Below are 23,703 nucleotides of genomic sequence, written 5' to 3'. Positions count from 1 at the left end.
AGATGGAGTCGATGTATCTCCAGGCTGTGATGTCACACAATATTCTCCAGCAGTGAATCCCATTCCTCAGAGTATACACCACAGTCCGTATCATTTGGAGACAGGAAGGGATCCGTCCTATCCTGAGGAAGCTCCTGACCAATCGAATACATCAGATCTCCGATCAGAGGAGCCTTCGCTGTCCTGCAGAGAGTGTGGGAAATCTTTTAAAATGAAATCTAAACTTCTTATTCATCTCAAGTCTCACACCGACATGACTTTTACATGCTCAGAGTGTGGGAAATGTTTCAGTGAGAACAAAGAACTTCTGAGACACCGGAGAAGACACACAGGGGAGAACTCCTATTCGTGCTCTGAGTGTGGAAAGTGTTTTACCCACAAAAGAAGCCTTCTAAACCACCAGAGAACCCACACAGGGGAGCGTTCTTATTCATGCTTAGAGTGCGGGAAGTGTTTTACTCTTAAAGGAAACCTTCAAAATCACCAGAGGAGTCACACGGGAGAGGGTTCTTTTTCATGTTCAGAGTGTGGGAAATGTTTTACTCTCAAGGGAAACCTTCAAAAACACCAAAGAATTCACACAAGTCAGCGTTCCTATTCATGTTCAGAGTGCAGGAAATGTTTTACCCACAAAGGAAACTTTCTCTATCACCAGAGAATTCACACAGGAGAGCGTCCTTATTCGTGTTCAGAGTGCGGGAAAAGTTTTACTCGCAACACAACCCTTCAAAAGCACCAGAGAATTCACACAGGTGAGCGTCCTTATTCATGTTCAGAGTGCGGGAAATGTTTTGCTGGAAAAGATAAACTTCTTGCACACCAGAGAAGTCACACGAGCGAGGATACTTTCTCATGTGCAGAGTGTGGGAAATGTTTCACTAGAAAAGAAGACCTCATTAGACACCAGAGGATTCACATGGGTCAGCGTCTTTATTCATGTCCAGAGTGTGGAAAATGTTTCCGCTGGAAAATACAATTTCTAAGACACAAGATAACTCACACTGGCGATTATCCTTATTCATGTCCAGAGTGCGGGAAATGTTTCGCTGTGAAAGGAGACCTTCTTATACACCAGAGAATTCACACTGGTGAGCGCCCTTATTCATGTTCAGAGTGCGGGAAATGTTTTATGGCTAAAAGAAACCTCCTTGCACACCAAAAAATTCACACGGGTGTGCGTCCATATTTATGTTCGGAGTGCGGGAAATGTTTCACTGAAAAAGGAAAACTCCTTATACACCAGAGAAGTCACACTGGCGAGCGTCCCTATTCGTGTTCAGAGTGCGGGAGACGTTTCACTGTGAAAGGTAGCCTTCTTAGACATCAAAGAAGTCATACGGGCGACCGTCCTTATTCGTGTTCAGAGTGCGGGAAATGTTTCACTGTGAAAGGAAAGCTTCTTAAACACCAGAGGAGTCACACAGGAGAGCGTCCTTTTCCGTGTTCAGAGTGCGGGAAATGTTTCACTGTGAAAGGAAGCCTTCTTAGACACCAGAAAAGCCATACAGGTGAGCGGCCTTATTCATGTTCAGAGTGCGGGAAATGCTTCACTGCAAAAGGAAGCCTTCTTAGACACCAGAAAAGCCATACGGGTGAGCGGCCTTATTCATGTTCAGAGTGCGAGAAATGTTTCACTGTAAAAGGAAAGCTTCTTAAACACCAGAGAAGTCACACAGGAGAGCGTCCTTATCCGTGTTCAGAGTGCGGGAAATGTTTTAGGTGTAAAAGTCATTTAACTAGACATCAAAGAACGCATAGCCTCTGATGCCGTTGGCAAATGTAAGTTGCGCTTTAAGAGGACGATTTTTTCAGGCCGTCGTAGATGAAACAATATAATAAAAATGGGGTTTTAAAGGGGGACATCCCTGTTAAGAGTGCCATTTCCGGTATAGGGGGAGTCTGGTTTGCTTAGTCATTTTATGGCTTCTTCTATTTATTTGGACGGTCGTGATATCCGCCTGCTACCATTCCTGGTTGTGTTCCCGCACACCTTGGGGTGGTCATTTTCTGGCTTCCTCTATTTGGACACTACGGTCGTGATATCCGCCTGCTACCATTCCTGGTTGTGTTCCCGCACACCTTGGGGTGTCCTAGAGATCATAGGATTATTCAGTCAGACACATTGACTCTTGTCTTCTACAAACCCAATTCCAAAAAAAAAAGTTGGGACGCTGTACAAATTGTGAGTAATAAAGGAATGGACTAATTTACAAATCTCATAAACTTATATTTTATTCACAATATAATATAGATAACATATCAAATGGTTGAAGCGAGACATTTTGAAATGTCATGCCAAATATTGGCTCATTTTTGGATTTCATGAGAGCTACACATTCCGAAAAAGTTGGGACAGGTAGCAATAAGAGGACGGAAAATGAACATATAAGGAACAGCCTGGAGGACCAATTTGCAACTTATTCGGTCAATTGGCAACATGATTGGGTATAAAAAGAGCCTCTCAGAGTGGCAGTGTCCCTCAGAAGTCAAGATGGGCAGAGGATCACCAATTCCCCCAATGCTGCGGCCAAAAATAGTGGAGCAATATCAGAAAGGAGTTTCTAAACCTTGTGGACAGCCTTCCCAGAAGAGTTGAAGCTGTTATAGCTGCAAAGGGTGGGCCGACTCAATACTGAACCCTACGGACTAAGGGCGCTTTTCCACTGCATGGTACCGCATGGTACGTGTTAGAACGGTTCAGTACGGTTTGGTACCACTACATGGTACGGCTCGGTATGGCTCACTTAAACAGTGTATTCGTTAAATTATGCCGTGGTGATCAAACAAATTAAAATGTAAATAAACCATTACAATATATCTTCTATACAAAAAAAGTGCTGAGTACTTCAATTTCATAAAAAATCAGTAAATAAATAATCCGTTAATAAAGTATAAATATATAGATGGAGTTTCAAAACCAATTAAAGGTGCTTTGTGCTTTCTGAAATAAATAAATAAAGTGCACTGTTCAAGGTGTCCATTTATAAAAATCCAAAAATCAGGTACAATTCCCTTCAATAGCTTCAAAGAATAGTAAACGTGCTCTCATGCAAGAAATAAGGGTGTTGTGACTTGCTGCCTCCACCAGGTGTCACATCTAGGTGTTCTATATTCTCACCTCAATAAGGTGTATATTGCGCCTGTATGTAAAGCTTAGCCTCCGGGTAACATGTAGGCTTTTGCTAATTCCAGTCTCCTGTTTCGACCTCCGGGTGTTTTCCTGTCCTGTCCTTTCAGCTTTTGGGGTGTAATCTGTAATCTGGCTATCCCGGGCCGGGCTGCTCACACCTCCAACATTGACAAACACTAAAGAGCTCTTTAGTGTTTGTCAATGTTGGAGGTGTGAGCAGCCCGGCCCGGGATAGCCAGATTACAGATTACACCCCAAAAGCTGAAAGGACAGGACAGGAAAACACCCGGAGGTCGAAACAGGAGACTGGAATTAGCAAAAGTCTACATGTTACCCGGAGGCTAAGCTTTACATACAGGCGCAATATACACCTTATTGAGGTGAGAATATAGAACACCTAGATGTGACACCTGGTGGAGGCAGCAAGTCACAACACCCTTATTTCTTGCATGAGAGCACGTTTACTATTCTTTGAAGCTATTGAAGGGAATTGTACCTGATTTTTGGATTTTTATAAATGGACACCTTGAACAGTGCACTTTATTTATTTATTTCAGAAAGCACAAAGCACCTTTAATTGGTTTTGAAACTCCATCTATATATTTATACTTTATTAACGGATTATTTATTTACTGATTTTTTATGAAATTGAAGTACTCAGCACTTTTTTTGTATAGAAGATATATTGTAATGGTTTATTTACATTTTAATTTGTTTGATCACCACGGCATAATTTAACGAATACACAATTTTATCACAGGAACACGTCTTTATTTTATATATTCACCATTTTAAGCCATGTTTTAAGCCACACCCTTATAAGTTACATTTCCACTTCTGAAGCGCACCACCCACCCAAATTGCACTATTGTATTGACTGGTTCCTGGTACCAGTATTGTGGTGCAGCAGCAGGAAGGGAAACATATACGACCTCGGATAGCGCAGGAACCACCCATACATATAAGATCACTTAAACAGTACCACCTCGGTTGGGGTTCCAAGCAGGTCTTACCAATACCTTATCCCACAATCATATGCATGCAGCCTTGATTGTTTGTCACTACTAGCCACTGATTGGTCAGAGAATCGTTGTAATCCCACCCACTTACTACTGTAGTGCGAAAAGCAAACCAAGCTGAGTAGAGCCTATACAGTGCTGAAAGGTGCTGACTCGTACCACGCAGTGGAAAAGCAAACCGAGCCGAGCTGGGCCAAGCAGTGCCGAAAAGAGCCGAGTCGGTACTTGCAGTGGAAAAGTGCCATAAGTGTGATGCACCCTGAAAAGGCTGAGTTGGAAATGGATCTTTAGGCAGAGGATAAGGCAAAGACGTGGTCAGGCAGGCCTGGCTGAGATCTAGACACGAGGTGCAAAGTCGAGATCCGGCAGAATAGTCTGGAGGCAGGCAGTGGTCAAGTTTATGAACGGGGCAGCAAGGTACGAAATCAAAAGGCAGAAGAACGGTCAGGAAACAGGCAAGAATCACTGTGTAAATCCAGCATATAACACAGCGGTCGCTCACACAGGAACTAACCCAGTCAACGGGCCAAGAGCACAGGAATGGCACTTTTCCACTGCAAGTACCGCCTTGGCTCCACTCGGCACTGCTTGGCCCAGCTTGACTCAGTTTGCTTTTCCACTGTGTGGTACGAGTCGGCACCTTTCAGCACTGTATAGGTTCTACTCGGCTCGGTTTGCTTTTCCACTAAAGTAGTACTAAGTAGTAAGTGGGTGGGATTACAACGATTTTCTGACCAATCAGTGGCTAGTAGGGACAAACAATCAATGCTGCATGCAAAGGGTTGTGGGATATGGTATCGGTATGGCCTGCTTGGAACCCCAACCGAGGTGGTACTGTTTAAGCAAGCCGTACCGAAGCCGTACCATGTAGTGGAAAAGCGCTGCTGTACCAAACCATACCGAACCATTCTAACCCGTACCATGCAGTGGAAAAGCGCCAAACCGATCCGTACCATGCAGTGAGTGTCCCGTATTTAAAGCCTGAGATCATTGCAGATCTTTCACAGCTGGTTGGCAGGTGGAGCTGAAGTGTCCATAAGGAGAGTTGCACAGTACAGTACAAAAAATCTGCAGCACAAACCAAGTCCTTTCAGACTAAATGGCCAGGTCTGTGCATTTTCACGCCAGGGACTCGGGTTCAAACCCCAGACCGGAGCTGATCTGACAAGTACGTGGCACTAAGGCTGGGATGCCATTAAAGTTCGTGTGTGTAAAACCAGGCGTCCCAATACTTTTGGTATTGTAGTGTATATAAGTAATTGTTTGGTCTAACAAATCAGAACCGACCATCGTATTCTCTCTTCTGTGCTGCATTGATTTTTGGTTGTTATTCCGCCTCACTGTGATCTGTAAGAAAATAAACTTTGCCGAAGCTTTATCCTAATCTGAGTTTGTGCTCCTTTGTGAGTGACAACCTAACAGCGTGTCGTCATTATTCCTTACATGGTGATCAATTTTTTTTGTTCTTCCTATTGGGTTAATTTTAACAGGCTACCTTAACACAATTTCCATTAGCATGCGTTAACACCAGAACCTTAACCCCTTGCCGACCGACTGCCCGCCCGCCACAGTTTTACTGCGGCAGGCTGGCTCGGCTTGCGCGAACCGGTCATGAACGTGGTGCTGGAGGAGCGCACTACTGCCACCACTAGGCAGCGGGGATGCCGATGCAAGGGGCCGGCGACTGCGATTGCCGCCTGACACCCACGATCGCTCCCCAGTGAGAGAGAAGAATCTGTCAGCTGTTGTAAACACATCTGACCGTTGTTCTCTCTGGAATGATCACAGAGCGCCTGTGATCCTTCTATATAGGATCTCAGGTCTCTGTGGTCATTTCACAAGCCCATCCCCCCCACAGTTAGTAAACACTCCCTTAGGCTTACATTTAACCCCTTGATCACCCAATTTTGGTGAGCCTGTGCGAACTGTAGCCTCAGTTTCCTGATCCTACCTAGTTACATAGTAGTTGAGGTTGAATAAAGACAACAGTCCATCCAGTTCAACCTGTGTAGGTGTGTCTGTGTGTGTGTCAATGGCTTGATCATTTCCCATAACCCTGAATGCGGTGATCTGTGAGATGCACATCCAAGAGTTTTTTAAAAGTAGCGAAACTCCCCGCAGCTACCACCAATTGTGGAAGAGAGTTCCACATTCTCACTGCCCTTACAGTGAAGAACCCCTTACGCAGTTTAAGATTAAACCGCTTCTCCTCTAATCTCATTTTAACTAACAGCAGTGGCACCTGGTGTGGTCTTCTGCTGCTGTAGCCCATCTGCTTCAAGGTTCAAAGACTGCCTTGGAAGAAAAAACAAAAAAAGGATACTGCAGTTTGTTGTGTATGGTAATGAGCACCAAGATGCCAATGCTGACCCATGTTCACAGCTAAAAGTGCCTACAATGGGCACGTGAGCATCAGAACTGGACCACGGAGCAATGGAAGAAGGTGGCCTTGTTCTGATGGATCATGTTTTCTCTAACAATGTGGACTGCCAGGTGCGTCACTTACCCAGGGAAGAGATGGCACCAGGATGCAGTATGGGAAGAAGACAAGCTGGTGGAGGCAGTGTAATGCTTTGGGCAATGTTCTGCTGGGAAACTTTGGCTCCTGCAGCTAATGTGGATGTAATTTTGCCACGTACCACCTACCTAAACATTGTTGATGACCAAATACACATCTTCATAGAAATGGTATGCCCTGATGGCAGCAGCCTCTTTCAGCACGCAAATGTGCCCTGCCACTCTGCAAAAATGGTTCAAGAATGGTTTGAGGAACACAACAACAAGTTTGAGTTGGCCTCCAAATTCTCCAGATCTCAAACCTATCAAGCATCTGTCGGATGTGCTGGAAAAACAAGTCCGATTCATGGAGGCCACACCTCACAACTTACAGGGCTTAAAGGATCTGCTACTGCCGGCTTGGTGCCAGATACCACAGCATACCAGTCTTTCCAGCCTAGAGGAGAGATGTGGGGACTCATAGACCCCAGATCTCTCCATAAAGAGGACCTGTAATGCCCTATTCCAATTACAAGAGATGTGTTTTTTTTTTTTTTTTTTTTTTATCTCAGTCTTTCCAGCCTAGAGGAGAGAAGTGGGGTCTTATAGACCCCAGATCTCTCCATAAAGAGGACCTGTAATGCCCTATTCCAGTTACAAGAGATGTGTTTTTTTTTTATCTCAGTCTTTCCAGCCTAGAGGAGAGAAGTGGGGTCTTATAGACCCCAGATCTCTCCATAAAGAGGACCTGTCATGCCCTATTGCTATTACAAGAGATGTTTACATTCCTTGTAATAGGAAAAAAAAGTTATAACATTTTTTAAAGGGAAAGTGTAAAAATAAAAAATTAAAATAAACAAAAAAAAAAAATAAATGAAAGCACCCCCGTCCCCTCGTGCTTGCATGCAGAAGCGAACGGATACATAGCTCGCGTCCGCATATGTAAACGACATTCAAACCACACATGTGAGGTATCACCGCAAATGTTAGAGCAAGAGCAATAATTCTAGCCCTAGACCTCCTCTGTAACTCTAAGCTGGTAACCTGTGAACATTTTTAAAGCGTCGCCTATCGAGAATGAGTACAAAAGTTCGGCGCCATTCCTTGAGTGTGCACAATTTTAAGTGACAGGTTAGGTATCTATTTATCATCTTTCACATTCTACAAAAAAAATTGGGCTAACTTTACTGTTTAGTTTTTTAATTCATGAAAGTGTTTTTTTTTTCCCAAAAAATTGCGTTTGAAAAATTGCTGCGCAAATACCGTGTGACATAAAAACCATTTTATGCCCACTATTTTATTCTCTAGGGTTTCTGCTAAAAACAAATATATACAATGTTTGGGGGTTCTGAGCAATTTTCTAACAGAAAAATTATGATTTTTACATGTAGGAGAGAAATGCCTGAATTCAACCGTTAAAGAAAAAAAAAAAAAAGGAGGCTGCAGTTTCTGTTTTAATCCCAAGGTGGTGACTACACTTATTGCGTGCTGGACATAGAGACAGAAAGCAATGTAGGGTATCGAGAAGAAGTGATATTGGATACAAATAGGAAGTGATGAAGGCATGGAAAGGAAGTGATATACTGTAGGATACAAACAGGAAGTGATATAGGATACAAACAGGAAGTGATGTAAGGTACACACAGGAAATATTTTAGATTTCAATCAGTGAGTTTATTTGGAGGGAAGTAGAGAGGAGACATTGCTGGAATTCAAAGAAGAGGAGGTAATAAGATATTATTTTAGATTTACACCCAGCACCCCCCCCCCCGCCATTGAGTTTTTCAAGCCACATACAGTCTGAACATAGGGCCATTCGCACAACTGCTGATTTATTAATGCCCGAGCTGTCCCAGATCCCATAAGACTGTCCTGCTATTTGAACAGAAGTCCATGTTTTCGGGAGCCCAGGACATGGCCCACCACAGAAGTGAACGTCCAGTTGTTTCAGTTGCAGGGCCACCCACTGAACACCCACGCTGGAGCACTTTTCCTCCCATTAACCACCAATACTAGGGCATATTTTATTGCACTGATGCCGGAACAATTGGAAATTTCTTTCTTTCCACCAACAACGAGCATTTTTTTCCTCCCACTGACACTGTGACAAACTAATAGCTAAGCTTTTTCAACAAAAGCTTGGCTATTAGCTTTGATAGAGACCAGGAAATAATTATTAATTTTGCCTCACATAGACTTTCTTAGGATTTGACGCTAAGCTTAGGGCTCCTGGACTTTCTGCTGGGTTCTCTGAACCTCCTGGGAACTGAACCCGGCTCAGTTTGCTCATCCCCACTGTTGGTTTTTTAACCGAGATATTGTTTTTTTAACTGAGATATACACTAATTATCCTGGTGCAGTTCAGATAATCAGTTTATTATCCATCTCTATAGAGAGTAGAGTCCTGTAAATGACCACATCAGTGAAGATGGACAAAGACCAAGGTCACATGACTGGGAGGATATTAGACCTCACCCTGAAGATCATCTACCTGCTGACTGGAGAGGTGAGGAATTCTGGGATTGTTACACAATCGTTTTTTTAGTAAAAAAACAAAGTCCTCATAAGTAAAGTGAAGATGATGTAATCTGAGCAGGTGAAAATTCTGGGTTTGTCACGGACTTAAAAGAAGAACTAAACCCATCCATTTAACAGTTTAAAAAAAGTTATTGCTCTTTCGTTCATTGAGGGACACAGCTCCTGATCTTCATAACCATTGGGTTATACTGCCCCCTACAGGAGTAGAACACTAGTCAGAAAAAGAATCTGGCTATGCCTATGGGCAATCCCAGGGTGTATACTCATTCTCCCTGCTATAGGTACTGCCTAGTCAGGAGTAAGGACCTAGATCCTTGTTGGAATCTTTGGTCCTGGCAAATGATTTTAGATCGAACATTTTTCTTCTGTTTTTTTTTTTCTGGACGGCTGTCATGGAGTCCTTTGTGTCCCGAGTGGAGGTGGTTTTTCGGGCGACAGGCTAGCAAAAATCGGCCCCAACCTTCCCCTGCCTCATCAGATCCTGAATCTGATTCGGCCGCCGCGGACTTGGGTCACCTGCTGGGTCTGCGACCACGCGCCTGGAATCCTCAGATAGTAAGGATGATTCCTCCACGTCTGCAACCGCGCACAAAAAGGCGCTGGTGGAAGCACTGATTGACCTTAAAGATGGAGGATGCAGTTGCAGCTGCAACAGAGGCGCGGGTTCCCTTTGACACTCACAAGCCATCAAGAGCGGCAAAGATGTTTCCTTTCCCTGCTTATTTTGACAGAATTGTCGCTAAAGAGTGGGGACGACCAAAGCATCGCCTTGGGGTCCCTAAGCGACTTTTCTTCCACAGGCTACTAAGGGCAAGTAACCTTGTCATAGACGTGGGCCCTAAGAAGTTTTTTCGTCCCTCAGGGTTGACTGACAAGGGCTTGAAGCCTTTCATGGCCTCTTCTGGAGGATCCAAATGAACCTGGTCTGGCAACCCGAGAGCAGGCTTCTCCAGACTCCCAGACAAGGCTCCTTCAGCATGCGCCCTTACCCATATTGGAGGTGGGGTGATGTATTTGTTAGTTTCTGGACCCATGGACTTCCCTGATACAAGACAAGTGGGTCCACAAAGTCGTTCGGGCCGCCGTCGTTCGGGTTTCACTCTTGTTCCCAGGCAAGGTTATTTCCTTCCAACTTGCGCCTGTCCCCGGACCATTTACAAGGCCTGTTAGGGGGCTGTACAAGACCTGTTGTTTGAAGGGGTGATTGTCTCGGTTCTGACTTCAGGTCATTTTCAGGGATTTTACCCAAATCCGTTTACAGTTCCCAGGAAGGAAGGCAAGGTGTGTCCAATCCTGGACCTCAAGGCACTGAATTCCTTTTGCGGGTGCACGAGTTCAGGGTGGAGTCCATTCACACGGTGGTGGCATCCCTGCATCAGGGGGATTTTATTGCCTCTATCGACATCAAGGAAGCTTACCTTCACATTCCAATATGCGCTGGTCACCAGCGCTTCCTCTGCTTTGCCGCGGGGGAGGAGCATTATCAGTTTGTGGCGTTACCCTTTGGTCTCGCCTCTGCCTTCTCGGGTCTTCTCAAAAGTGTTCGCTCCGGTGCTAGCGTTGTTACGCCAACGGGGGATCGCGGTACTGGGCTACTTGGACGACCTCCTTCTGCGAGAGGAGTCCCCTACTGCTCTGGTGGAAAACCTGGAAATCACCATATGAACTCTGAAGGAGTTTGGTTGGATTCTGAATCTTCAGAAGTCTGCTCTAGTCCCGTCCACAAAGCTGGACTATCTGGGTCTGACTCTGGGCTCGGCCTTAGCCAGAGTGTTCCTTCCTCTGGACAAATTCCAGAAATTACAGGCTGCAATTCGTCGCTTGCTGTCCAGCAGATGGTCATTCCTCCGGACTTGCATGCGGGTGCTAGGCCTGATGGTGTCTACCTTTTGAGGCGGTTCCTTTTGCACAGTTACATACGAGGTCCCTGCAAAGGGAGATTCGGGCCAAATGGGACAAGACTTTGCAGTCTCTGAATAATAAGACCTGGCTGAGCCAGGGAATGAAGGAGTTCCTACAAGGGTGGCTTTGTTCTCCGGCGCTTTGGCTGGGCAAATCCTCTCCCCCCCTCCCTTGTATTGGACAGTGGTCACCACGGATGCCAGCCTGTCCGGCTGGGGAGGCATCCTCTGCAGAAATTCTGCTCAAGGGATATGGACACTGGGAGAGTCCAGACTACCAATCAATGTCTCCGAGCGATTAGACTGTGCATATACCGTTGGACGGATCGTCTTCACGGCTGTCCACTGCGCATTCAATCGGACAATGCCACGACCGTGGCTTATGTCAATCACCAAGGGGGCAAAAAAAGTGTCCTAGCGGCTTAGGAGGTAGCCAGCATTCTAAGGTGGGCAGAACAGTTCATTCCAGCCCTCTCCACCGTGTACATTCCCGGGGTGGAAAACTGTCAGGCGGATTACCTCAGTCGGCAGGGGTTAGACCAAGGGGAGTGGTCCCTTCATCCGGAGGTGTTTCATCAGTTGTGTCTTCGGTGCGGCTTCCCTGAGGCGGATCTGTTGGTGTCTCAGCTCAACAGAAAGCTGCAGAGGTTTGTTGCTGTGTGATGGAATCCTTTGGCGGACGCCACAGATGCGCTGGTGGCCCCGTGGGGTCAGTATAATCTGATTTACGCCTTCCCTCCTCTCAAGCTTCTGCCAAGACTTCTATGCAGGATCGAGGCAGGAGTACCTATAGCAGGGAGAGGGAGTATATCCCCTGGGACTGCCCATAGATATAGCCAGATTCTTTTTCTGCCTAGTGTCCTACTTCTGTAGGGGGCAGTATAACCCAATGGTTATAAAGATCAGGAGCTGTGTCCGTCAATGAACATCAGAGAAATTGATTTTACAGTAAGTCAAAAAATACCATTGTTTCTGGCACATCAAGGGAATGTAACTGTCACATTTTGCTTGTGCTCTCAAACAAACTGTCAAACCATCCAATGACTGGTGTCATAACAGATCCTATGTGCAGAACCAGGGCGGTTGAAGAACAGACAGAGGCAAAGATGGCAGCTTCCTTGGCTGAAAATGATAGGAGGGTTTAGTTCCACCTTAATTTAGTAAAGCATTTTAATTTCTCATTACATCCCTCAATAGGATTACACAGTAGTGAAAAAGACATCTGGTGAGTATGTGGCTTCCAGTGAACATCACCGTGTGTCAGGACGGAGAGGGAGCCAGAAACACGTCATTGTCTCTTCATCTGTGTCCCTGACTCCTGTGAGTGACAAGAGCAAGAAAATCCTAGAATTTGCCAAGAAGATCATTGAGCTGCTGACAGGAGAGGTGAGCAGTGTTGGGAATTCTGGGACATTATCCAGTAACAGACAAGGGATGTGTCTGGATGGTGACTGTATCATTGTGTGTGTCAGGTTCCTATAAGGTGTCAGGATGTCACTGTCTATTTCTCCATGGAGGAGTGGGAGTATATAGAAGGACACAAGGATCTCTACAAGGACGTCATGATGGAGAATCAGCAAATATTCAATAATATAGTAATAGAAAAAAACAAATTGGGTTTGAGTGATATGATACTAAACCTCACCCTGGAGATCATCTACCTGCTGACCGGAGAGGTAAGGAGGATTCTGGCTGGTCACATGACATCACACTTATCTCTATTATTAAAACACAGACCTGACTAGAGAGATGAGGAGAATTCTGGGAGGTCACACGATATCACTTTTATCTCTATTAATAAAACACAGACCTGACCGGAGAGGTGAGGAGGATTCTGGGAGGTTGCATGAGATCACTCTTATCTCTAATAAAACACAGACCTGACCACATAGACCTGACCGGAGAGGTGAGGAGGATTCTGGGAGGGTAATATAATGTATTTTTTTTTATTTTATGATTTAGTATTATGGACCGTTAAGAAAGCCCAATGATCCACCAATTCCCTCACTGATACGGGAGAGAACCAATGACAAGAAGATTCTAGAAGTTACCCAGAAGATCATTGAGCTGCTGACAGGAGAGGTGAGCGGTGCCGAGAATTCTGGGACATTATCCAGTAACAGACAAGGGATGTGTCTGGATGGTGACTGTATCATTGTGTGTGTCAGGTTCCTATAAGGTGTCAGGATGTCACTGTCTATTTCTCTATGGAGGAGTGGGAATATTTAGAAGAACACAAGGATCTCTACAAGGACATCAGGATGGAGAATCAGCCGCCCCTCACATCACCGGGTAAGAGGAGACTTTATTGTAAAGAAGAGAGCAGTACGGATGCCAAATGTGTTTCTGTTTTTCTTTTGTTTATAAGAATATGAGATATATAGTTTGAGCAAACAATTTAGATAATTAGTAAAGCTTCACATTATCTAGTAAGTTGTGACTAAATTGAAAATGGTAGATTAGGGAAGAAAATAAATAATTTTTGTTTGGAAAGTGATCTTACTTATTATAAGCTGAACCTGAAGGGGGTCGTCTTTTCTTCATTTATTCGTAGGGAGGGTTTGAAGTTAATCCATGTATTCCCACTGAGGAGGAGTGTTTCATACTTCATTATGGGTCTCTCTGATTCTTCTGTTATGGTATTTCTGTCCCCCAGTACAGGGGTCGTCTGTTACTCTGTGTCCATTAGTACAGGGGTCTCCCTCATTGCAAGGAGAAAGGGGGGTTTACAAAGGAAAAAGGGGCATGCTCCTTTGAAGCAATGCTATGTAGTGGGGGGGGGGGGGATTTATCAGAAGCTTGCGGCAGCTCCATTCTCCAGCTGCCGTATTGACAGGAGTGACAGCACTCCTGTCAGAAGGAGCATGGGCCTCCATAACTGCGGGAGAGAGAATTCTCTGGCATTTTCACCTCACACCAGAGAGCCTGAGTCGGCTGCCTCTGCCCCTCCACATCCCAGCGCTCCAGTGAGCAAGGGGGAGCAGAGGAGACCACGGTGACTGACAGTAACCAGCTCTCTACTCAGGAAACTCTGAGAACTTAGTCTGTAGGGTTCAGTATTAAGTTGGCCCACCCTTTGCAGCTATAAACAGCTTCAACTCTTCTGGGAAGACTGTCCACAAGGTTTAGGAGTGTGTCTATGGGAATATTTGACCATTCTTCCAGAAGAGCATTTGTGAGGTCAGGCACTAATGTTGGATAAGAAGGCCTGGCTCGCAGTCTCCACTCTAATTCATCCCAAAGGTTTTCTATTGGGTTGAGGTCAGGACTCTGCAGGCCAGACAAGTTCCTCCACCCCAAACTCGCTCATCCATGTCTTTATGGACCTTGCTTTGTGCACTAGTGCTCAGTCATGTTGGAACAGGAAGGGGCCATCACTAAACTGTTCCCACAAAGTTGGGAGCAAAAAATTGTCCAAAATATATTGGTATGCTGACACCTTAAGAGTTCCCTTCACTGGAACTGAAGGGCCAACCTCAACCTCTGATAAACAACCCCACACCATAATACCCACTCCACCTAATGATTTGGACCAGTGCACAAAGCAAGGTCTAATAAGACATGAATGAGCGAGTTTGGGATGGAGGAACTTGACTGGTCTGCAGAGTCCTGACCTCAACCCGATAGAACACTTTTGGGATGAATTTGAGCGTCATCAGTGCCCAACCTCACAAATGCGCTTCTGGAAGAACGGTCACACATTCCCATAGACACACTCCTAAACCTTGTGGACAGCCTTCCCAGAAAAGTTGAAGCTGTTATAGCTGCAAAGGGTGGGCCAACTCATTATTGAACCCTATGGACTAAGACTCGGATGCCATTCAAGTTCATGTGGGTGTAAAGGCAGGCGTCCCAATACTTTTGGTAATATAGTGTATATTTTCATTTAAGACTGGTGGCTGCAAAATGTGAAAAATTCTTTCCTTTTGTTTTAATGTTAACAGATAATTGCCATATCAGGAATACTTCTGAGGGAGATCCTATTTTATCTCCAGATTGTGATGCTGAAAGTCAAGATATTAGACAATATTCTCCAGGAGTAAGTGCTGTTACTCAAAATATACACCACAGTCCGTATGGTTTGGAGACAGAAATGGATCCCTCTCATCCAGCAGAACCTCCTGATCAATCACATACTGTTACATCAGACATTCATCTCAATTCAGGAGCGCATGGTAAACTGCATAGACACCAGAGAACTCACGCGGGTGAGGGTCCTTATTCATGTTCTGAATGTGGACAATGCTTCACTGGAAAAGGAAGCCTTCAAAAACACCAGAAGCTTCACACGGGTGAGGGTCCTTATTCATGTCCTGAATGTGGACAATGTTTCACTGGAAAAGAAAGCCTTCAAAAACACCAGAAGCTTCACAAGGGTGAGGGTCCTTATTCATGTTCCGAATGTGGACAATGTTTCACTGGAAAAGGAAGCCTTCAAAAACACCAGAAGCTTCACACGGGTGAGGGCCCTTATTCATGTCCTGAATGTGGACAATGTTTCACTGGAAAAGGAAGCCTTCAAAAACACCAAAAGCTTCACACGGGTGAGGGTCCTTATTCATGTCCTGAATGTGGACAATGTTTCACTGGAAAAGGAAGCCTTCAAAAACACCAGAAGCTTCACACAGGTGAGGGTCCTTATTCATGCTCCAAGTGCGGGAAAGGTTTTATTGTGAAAAGAGAGCTTCTTCTGCACCAAAAAATCCACACAGGTGACCATCCTTATTCATGTTCAGAATGCGGTAAAGGTTTCACGGTGAAAAGAAACCTTCTGATACACCAGAGAAATCACACGGGTGAGCGTCCTTATTCATGTTCAGAGTGTGGGAAAAGTTTTACTTCGAAAGATCAGCTTCTTACACACCAGAGAAGTCACACAGGAGAACGTCCTTATTCATGTTCAGAGTGTGGGAAATGTTTCACAAAAAAAGCAAGCCTTCAAGCGCACCAGAGAATTCACACGGGTGAGCGTCCTTATTCATGTTCCGAGTGCGGCAGATGTTTCACTCAAAAAGCAGGTCTTCATACGCACAAGAAAACTCACACAGGTGAGCGTCCTTTTTCATGTTCTGAGTGTGGGAAATGTTTCACTATGAAAGCAAACTTTCTTAGACACCAGAGACTTCACACAGATGAGCGTCCTCATTCATGTTCAGAGTGTGGAAAAAGTTACATTGCAAAAATAGACCTTCTTATACACCAGAGAAGTCACACGGGTGAGCGTCCTTATTCATGTTCAGAGTGCGGGAAATGTTTCACTGTGAAAGGACAGCTTCTGGCACACCAGAGAAGTCACATGGGTGAGCATCCTTATTCATGTTCGGAGTGTGGGAAATGTTTCAATATGAAAGGAGAGCTTAATAAACACCAGAAAATTCACACGGGAGAGCGTCCTTATTTATGCTCAGAGTGCGGCAAATGTTTCACTCATAAAACAAACCTACTTGCGCACCAGAGACTTCACACTGGAGAGCGTCCTTATTCATGCTCAGAGTGTGGGAAATGTTTCACTCATAAAGTAAGTCTACTTGCACACCAGAGACTTCATACGGGAGAGCGTCCTTATTCATGCTCACAGTGCGGGAAATGTTTCACTCAAAAAACAAGCCTTCGTACGCACCAGAGAATTCACACAGGTGAGCGCCCTTACTCATGTTTAGAGTGCGGGAAATGTTATACTAAGAAAGAAGACCTTCATATACACCAGAGACTTCACACAGGTGAGCTTCTTTATTCATGTTCAGAGTGTGGGAAAGGTTTTATTAAGAAAAGAGACCTTCATATACACCACAGACTTCACACAAGTGAGCTTCCTTATTCATGTTCAGAGTGTGGGAAAGGTTTTCATGAAAAAAGAAGCCTTCTTATGCATCAGAAAATTCACACAGGTGAGCGTCCTTATTCATGTTCAGAGTGTGGGAAAAGTTTCACTCAAAAATCAAACCTTCGAACTCACCAGAAAATTCACACTGGTGTGCGTCCTTATTCATGTTCAGTGTGCGGGAAATGTTTCACTCAAAAAACAAGCCTTGGTATGCACCAGAGAATTCACACAGGTGAGCTTCCTTATTCATGTTCAGAGTGTGGGAAAGGTTTTCATGAAAAAAGAAGCCTTCTTATGCATCAGAATATTCACACGGGTGAGCGTCCTTATTCGTGTTCAGAGTGCGGGAAAAGTTTCATTCAAAAATCAAACCTTCAAACTCACCAGAAAATTCACACGGGTGAGCGTCCTTATTCGTGTTCAGAGTGCGGGAAATGTTTCACTCAAAAAACAAGCCTTGGTATGCACCAGAGAATTCACACAGGTGAGCGTCCTTATTCATGTTCAGAGTGCGGGAAATGCTTTATTAAGAAAGGAGACCTTAATGTACACCAGAGGCTTCACACAAACGAGTATACTTATTCATGTTCAGAGTGCGGGAAAGGTTTTCACGCAAAAAGAAGCCTTCTTGCGCACCAGAAAATTCACACGGGTGATTATCCTTAACAATCAGAGTGCGGGAAAGGTTTCACTCAAAAATCAAACCTTCGAACTCACCAGAAAATTCACACGGGTGTGCGGCCTTATTCGTGTTCGGAGTGCGTGAAATGTTTTATTAAGAAAGGAGACCTTCCCTCAAATGAGTTTCCTTATTCATGTTCAGAGTGCGGAAGAGGTTTTCATGCAAAAAGAAGCAGAAAAGTCACACGGGTGAGCGTCCTTAATCTTGTTCAGAGTGTGGCAGATGTTTTTTTTCTAAAAACAGACCTTCAAACTCACCACAGAATGAACTTTCTTTGTGCACTGGTCCAAGTCATTTGGTGGGGGGAGGGGGGATTATGGTGTGGGGCTATTTTTCAGGGGTTGGACTTGGCCCCTTAGTTTCAGTAAAGGGAACTCTTAAAGCGGAGTTCCATCCAAAAGTGGACTTTTTGCTTTAAGGCCTCCTGACCCCTAACATGCCATATTTGGCATAGCACTTTTTTGGGGGGGAGGGGGTACCTAGATTTGACAGGTACCCGCTCCCACTTCTGCTCGGGCCACCTAGGCGGCTCAAGCACAAGTTCTCCTATCCCCCTCCCTCCCTTCAATCTTCTGGGACACGTCACGGGTCCATGAGATTTCCCATCCACTCAGGACACGTGGCATGTCTCGCGCATGCGCAGTGCACACCCGGCTATGATGCTGCAAAATTGCGCCATGGTTGGGGTGCCATTAGGAAGTAATGGCATCGCACAAGGGTCTTCCGCGGTTTGGCGCAATTTTCAGTCGCAGGCGGAATTGCGGCGATTCGAATCACTGAGATGTAAACGGAGCCTTAGCCCAAAGCTGACATGTAAAAACGGCTTTGGTCCATCAGGGGTATACTGGTATTGTTAAGTGATAATGGTCATTTAACATAAATATAAAAGTGCAGCGCTAAAGTGACAAATGCAATCCAAGAATAGTGGATTAAAAATTAGTATAAACAGATTAAAGTCTGTATACAATAGTGAGTCACAAATACTGGAGACGCGTTTCTTCACATCTGACATATTCATAGGTTATTGCCAGCAGATACAAACATTCCAACAGTATTTATATATGTGGAAATTGATTCTAATTCACACACCTGTGTGGAGCATTCGTAGCCATGCCTCGCCATGATTATCCAAGATGGATGTGAATTTTGATAGCTCGCTAGTCTGTATACAATAGTGAGTCACAAATACTGGAGACGCGTTTCGTCACATGTGACGTATTCATAGGTTATTGCCAGCAGATACAAACATTCCAACAGTATTTATATATGTGGAAATTGATTCTAATTCACACACCTGCGTGGAGCATTTGTAGCCATGCCTCGCCATGATTATCCAAGATGGATGTGAATTTTGATAGCTCGCTGCTGCTGACTCCTGGACAGAATTTATACCCTACCTCAGACTTCCACACTATGCCATTTGGTGGATCTCCGTAACCATCGGCTGGCTGACAGTACCACACCTGCCCTCATGTACCCTTGATTGCAGCATTTCTTTTAAACCACCAATTGAAATATATACAGACCCCTCAACATACAGTACCTTACAGGGGACCACGCATTGGCCTAATTCATTTGGTATCCTCGTTGGAACCCCCGGGGGAGATTGTGGCCTCTGCCCGCCCTCTTGTGGGCAATTTCTGTCTGGACATGCCACCATCCACAGCAGACCTCTACCTACCCTTAGTGATTTTATCTGCTTGCCACTCTCTTGCCTTCTTTCACACTGATCTGGAAATCAAATCACTCCACTGATATAGAGAAAGGCATTTGTGCCTGAAACGCATCGGGTTGGAGGATTTCTTCATGCTCATAAAATACCGATGATCCACACCGTATACCATTCCACATTTTATGTGGTTTTATGACTATTTCAGGTTTTATACCTATGTATTCTCTTGTATGTCTTGTATCTCAATGTGATTTTTTTTTTATCGCTATCCTTTGTATATTTCGATCCAATGATTTGTTTTATATGTAATCAATAAATATATAATTTTTACCTAATTTGGAAGTGTGGTTGCCTACATAGTCCCTTCTCCAGAGGGATTCCATTGTTTTTGTATCGCATAGGGACGATGGCAACCCACATCCAGGGTTTCCTATAACCGGGGACTTTTCTACATAGATGTGAATTCGAATCGATTTTCACATATATAAATACTGTTGGAATGTTTGTATCTGCTGGCAATAACCTATGAATACGTCAGATGTGACGAAACGCATCTCCAGTATTTGGGGGTCACTATTGTATACAGACTTTCACCTGTTTATATGAATTTTTAATGCACTATTATTGGACTGCATTTGTCACTTTAGCGCTGCACTTTTATATTTATTTTGCATATAGACAACTTTATGTCAGTTGTAGTGCTAGCAGCTGTTTATGTTTGATAGCGCAGTAGAATTTATTATACATTTTGATAATGGCCATTACTTAAATGTAATAACATACTGTATATCTTTTTTTTTTTTGGGGGGGGGGGTTACAAACAAGGCTTGCATTTGGTAATATTGTCTTGAAAAAAAAATTTTTTTTTTGCTATGTAATCTATAGACAAAATATTTAATAAAATGAAAAAAGAAAAGTGCTATTTTAAAGTTTGATTAGAAGTAGGCTTTAAATCATATGTTTTCCGTTCGATAAAAGGTACACATTTTATTCTATAGTATTTTTCATTATCACACTGAAATTATGTTTCTATTACAAAGCGTGATAAAGATATTTACAAAAGAAATAAAAGGTGTTTTGTATTTGTTTTGTTTTCAGTTTTGTGTGTGTTTTTTTTTTTTTAATTTACTTTCACTTTTATTAGAAACGATAATAAAAATGAACAATAACATAGCACAAGAATACTATGCGGTAAAAAAGAACAAATTTAAAAGGAGCTTCCATCTGCAAATATTGACCATTAAAGTGTTAGTAAACCCACAACAGTAAAATCAGTCTGTATATGCAGTAAAGCATGCTTGTTATACTCACTGTGGAATCTAAGGGGGTTAATCCACTGTGTAAAAAAGGTTGCTTGATCCAGTCTTCTCTGATCTTCCCCTTCTTCCACTGTCCCCAAGCCATCTCCTGATAAGACAGAGCCTTTGGAGTCACCCTGCACATGCTTAGTTTGGTGTGCATTGCTAGAGAGTTTTATTTTTTGTCTTGGGAGGGTGCATGTAATCAGCGCAGGGCCAATCAGCACTGTCCAGACAGAGAATAAAGTGTTCTGCAGCCTCATAGGAAAATCAGGGGAGAATGAAAACGCCTCCTACATGCTTTAACCAGTGCCTAGCTGGACATGTATAGAGGTTACAAGACTGCTATATACTGCTGATGAGAAAAGGTATTTATCAGTTTGTTTACTAAAATAACTGCATTTTTACTGTGGAAGACCAGATATAGTGAATGCAGGCTCCTGGGGAGACCAGATATAGTGAATGCAGGCTCCTGGGGAGACCAGATATAGTGAATGCAGGCTCCTGGGGAGACCAGATATAGTGAATGCAGGCTCCTGGGGAGACCAGATATAGTGAATGCAGGCTCCTGGGGAGACCAGATATAGTGAATGCAGAGTCCTGGGGAGAGCAGATATCGTGGATGCAGGCTCCTGGGGAGACCAGATATAGTAAATGCAGGCTCCTGGGGAGACCAGATATAGTGACTGCAGAGTCCTGGGGTACCAGATATAGTGAATGCAGGCTCCTAGGAAAAACAGATATAGTGGATGCAGGCTCCTGGGGAGACCAGATATAGTGAATGCAGGCTCCAGGGGAGACCAGATATAGTGAATGCAGACTCCTGGGGAGACCAGATATAGTATATGCAGACTCCTGGGGAGACCAGATATAGTGAATGCAGACTCCTGGGGAGACCAGATATAGTGAATGTAGAGTCCTGGGAAAACCAGATATAGTGGATGCAGGCTCCTGGGGAGACCAGATATAGTGAATGCAGAGTCCTGGGGAGACCAGATATAGTGAATGCAGGCTCCAGGGGAGATCAGATATAGTGAATGCAGAGTCCTGGGGAGACCAGATATAGTGAATGCAGACTCCTGGGGAGACCAGGTATAGTGAATGCAGACTCCTGGGGAGACCAGGTATAGTGAATGCAGGGTCCTGGGGAGACCAGGTATAGTGAATGCAGGGTCCTGGGGAGACCAGATATAGTGAATGCAGGCTCCTGGGGAAACCAGATATAGTGAATGCAGACTCCTGGGGAGACCAGATATAGTGAATGCAGACTCCTGGGGAGACCAGGTATAGTGAATGCAGGGTCCTGGAGAGACCAGATATAGTGAATGCAAGCTCCTGGGGAGACCAGATATAGTGAATGCAGAGTCCTTGGGAGACCAGATATAGCGAATGCAGGCTCCTGGGGAGACCAGATATAGTGAATGCAGACTCCTGGGGAGACCAGATATAGTGAATGCAGACTCCTGGGGAGACCAGGTATAGTGAATGCAGGGTCCTGGAGAGACCAGATATAGTGAATGCAAGCTCCTGGGGAGACCAGATATAGTGAATGCAGGCTCCTGGGGAGACCAGATATAGTGAATGCAGACTCCTGGGGAGACCAGATATAGTGAATGCAGACTCCTGGGGAGACCAGTTATAGTGAATGCAGGGTCCTGGAGAGACCAGATATAGTGAATGCAGAGTCCTGGGGAGACCAGATATAGTGAATGCATGGTCCTGGGGAATTCAGATATAGTGAATGCAGGCTCCTGGGGAGACCAGATATAGTGAATGCAGGGTTCTGGGGAGACCAGATATAGTAAATGCATGCTCCTGGGGAGACCAGACATAGGGAATGCAGGGTCCTGGGGAGACCAGATATACAGTAGTTAACTCAGGCTCCTGTGGAGACCAGATTTAGGGACCGCAGGCTCCTGGGTTTAGTAACACTTCAAGCAATGATGCAAAAATTAAAGATAATCGATCCAAGCAACACTGGATTGTTAGGTGATCAATTAGCAAAGCCCTGCCTGGAATTGTGATGCAGTTCTTTTCCAAAAAAGGCCCTTTAACTAGGGGGCCATGGAACTAAAGAAACCAATATAGTCATCCATGGGACCAAAAGGAGGTACTGCTCTTACTTGTGTGCAAAAATACAGTTCCAAGAAAAAGAGGGTAAAAAAAAATAAATATAATAAAACATTGATCTATTTTTTAGAAAAAAAACATGGTAGTGTTTACATTGGGCAGAACCTGAAGTGAAGTCTTGACGTCGCTTCCAGGCCTCTCAGGACAATAGAGATGGCCGGAGGTGGTTAAAACCATGTACTTGGTTCTGCATTGTTTATCAATTATTTCTAGCCTACGCCTATTAATCTGAACCAACTTGAAGGTTGTAAACTTACTTTTTGAAGACCCAAACACATTGACTTCCTTGAATTCTGTGACACGTAATCACTATGTCCTGTGACTGGGCACTGCTGTGTCACACATTTCAGAGAGCCTGCCTTCTGAGAGGTGCTGAGAAGAGGAGTTTCAGGAGGCGGAGTCAGTACAGTGATCATCACTGCTCACGGGCAGAAAGCTGCCATGGGACATACTGTATGAAGGAGCCCAAGATAGCAGTAAAAATCCAGCATGGTTTCTAATTCATCTCAACTTCATCCAAAACAGAGATAAAGGATTTGGCTCTCCATATATTACATGCTAACAAAGTTTACCACTGGGATCCTACAGACCGACAGATTACAATGTAAAAAATGCATATAAATAAAAAGCAGTAATAATACAAATTTCCATTATACCAAAGGTAAGATCAAACAATGAAAAAAAAAAAAATATAATTTGATGTTCTAAAACTGAGATATACTGTATATAAAATAAAAGAATGGAAAATAACATTAAAAACATGTCTATAACTGCATATAATAGTGAGCATCATTAAAGTACATACACACGGGTCTAAAGTAGGGGTACAGCAGTCCGACTTTTTTTGTCCCGATACTGATATCTGGCATTGTGTATCTGCCGATACCAATACCGATCAGGAACTACACACATACACAATATGCATGCGGCTGCAGTACAGAGCAAAGCCGCTGCTTCATGTGTACGACTCCTCCATTCACAGGCGGAGTGCACCTGATATCTCTCCGCCTGTG

General features: G+C 44.2%; 3 protein-coding genes across 3 annotated transcripts in view; all 3 read left to right on the top strand.

Annotated features, from left to right (window-relative positions):
- LOC309564391 (uncharacterized protein) overlaps nt 1–23,703 on the top strand; it is a 213,271-nt gene that overhangs the window by 26,722 nt on the left and 162,846 nt on the right. The window lies entirely within an intron of this gene.
- LOC309563399 (uncharacterized protein) overlaps nt 162–23,703 on the top strand; it is a gene marked incomplete at its 3' end in the record, with an annotated part of 32,534 nt that continues 8,992 nt past the window's right edge. The window contains exons 1-2 of the mRNA XM_082267793.1: nt 162–1,719; nt 15,504–16,720. Coding sequence (XP_082123919.1) covers nt 212–1,719; nt 15,504–16,720 — 2,725 coding nt within the window. The 5' untranslated portion in view covers nt 162–211. The remainder of the gene's footprint in view (nt 1,720–15,503; nt 16,721–23,703) is intronic.
- On the top strand, nt 8,263–15,464 carry LOC309563400 (oocyte zinc finger protein XlCOF8.4-like; the record flags this gene model as incomplete). The annotated part of the gene is made up of 8 exons (XM_082267794.1): nt 8,263–8,371; nt 9,041–9,151; nt 12,282–12,470; nt 12,557–12,760; nt 13,047–13,166; nt 13,253–13,376; nt 15,029–15,376; nt 15,448–15,464. The coding sequence occupies exons 2-8, from the start codon at nt 9,056–9,058 to the stop codon at nt 15,462–15,464; spliced, it is 1,098 nt and encodes a 365-aa protein (XP_082123920.1). The 5' UTR covers nt 8,263–8,371; nt 9,041–9,055.

This window comes from Pelophylax lessonae (assembly GCF_965119305.1).
Source record: "Pelophylax lessonae genome assembly, chromosome: 9".
In the NCBI taxonomy this organism is placed as follows: Eukaryota; Metazoa; Chordata; class Amphibia; order Anura; family Ranidae; genus Pelophylax; species Pelophylax lessonae.
This window is presented reverse-complemented; position numbering and strand designations above follow the sequence as displayed.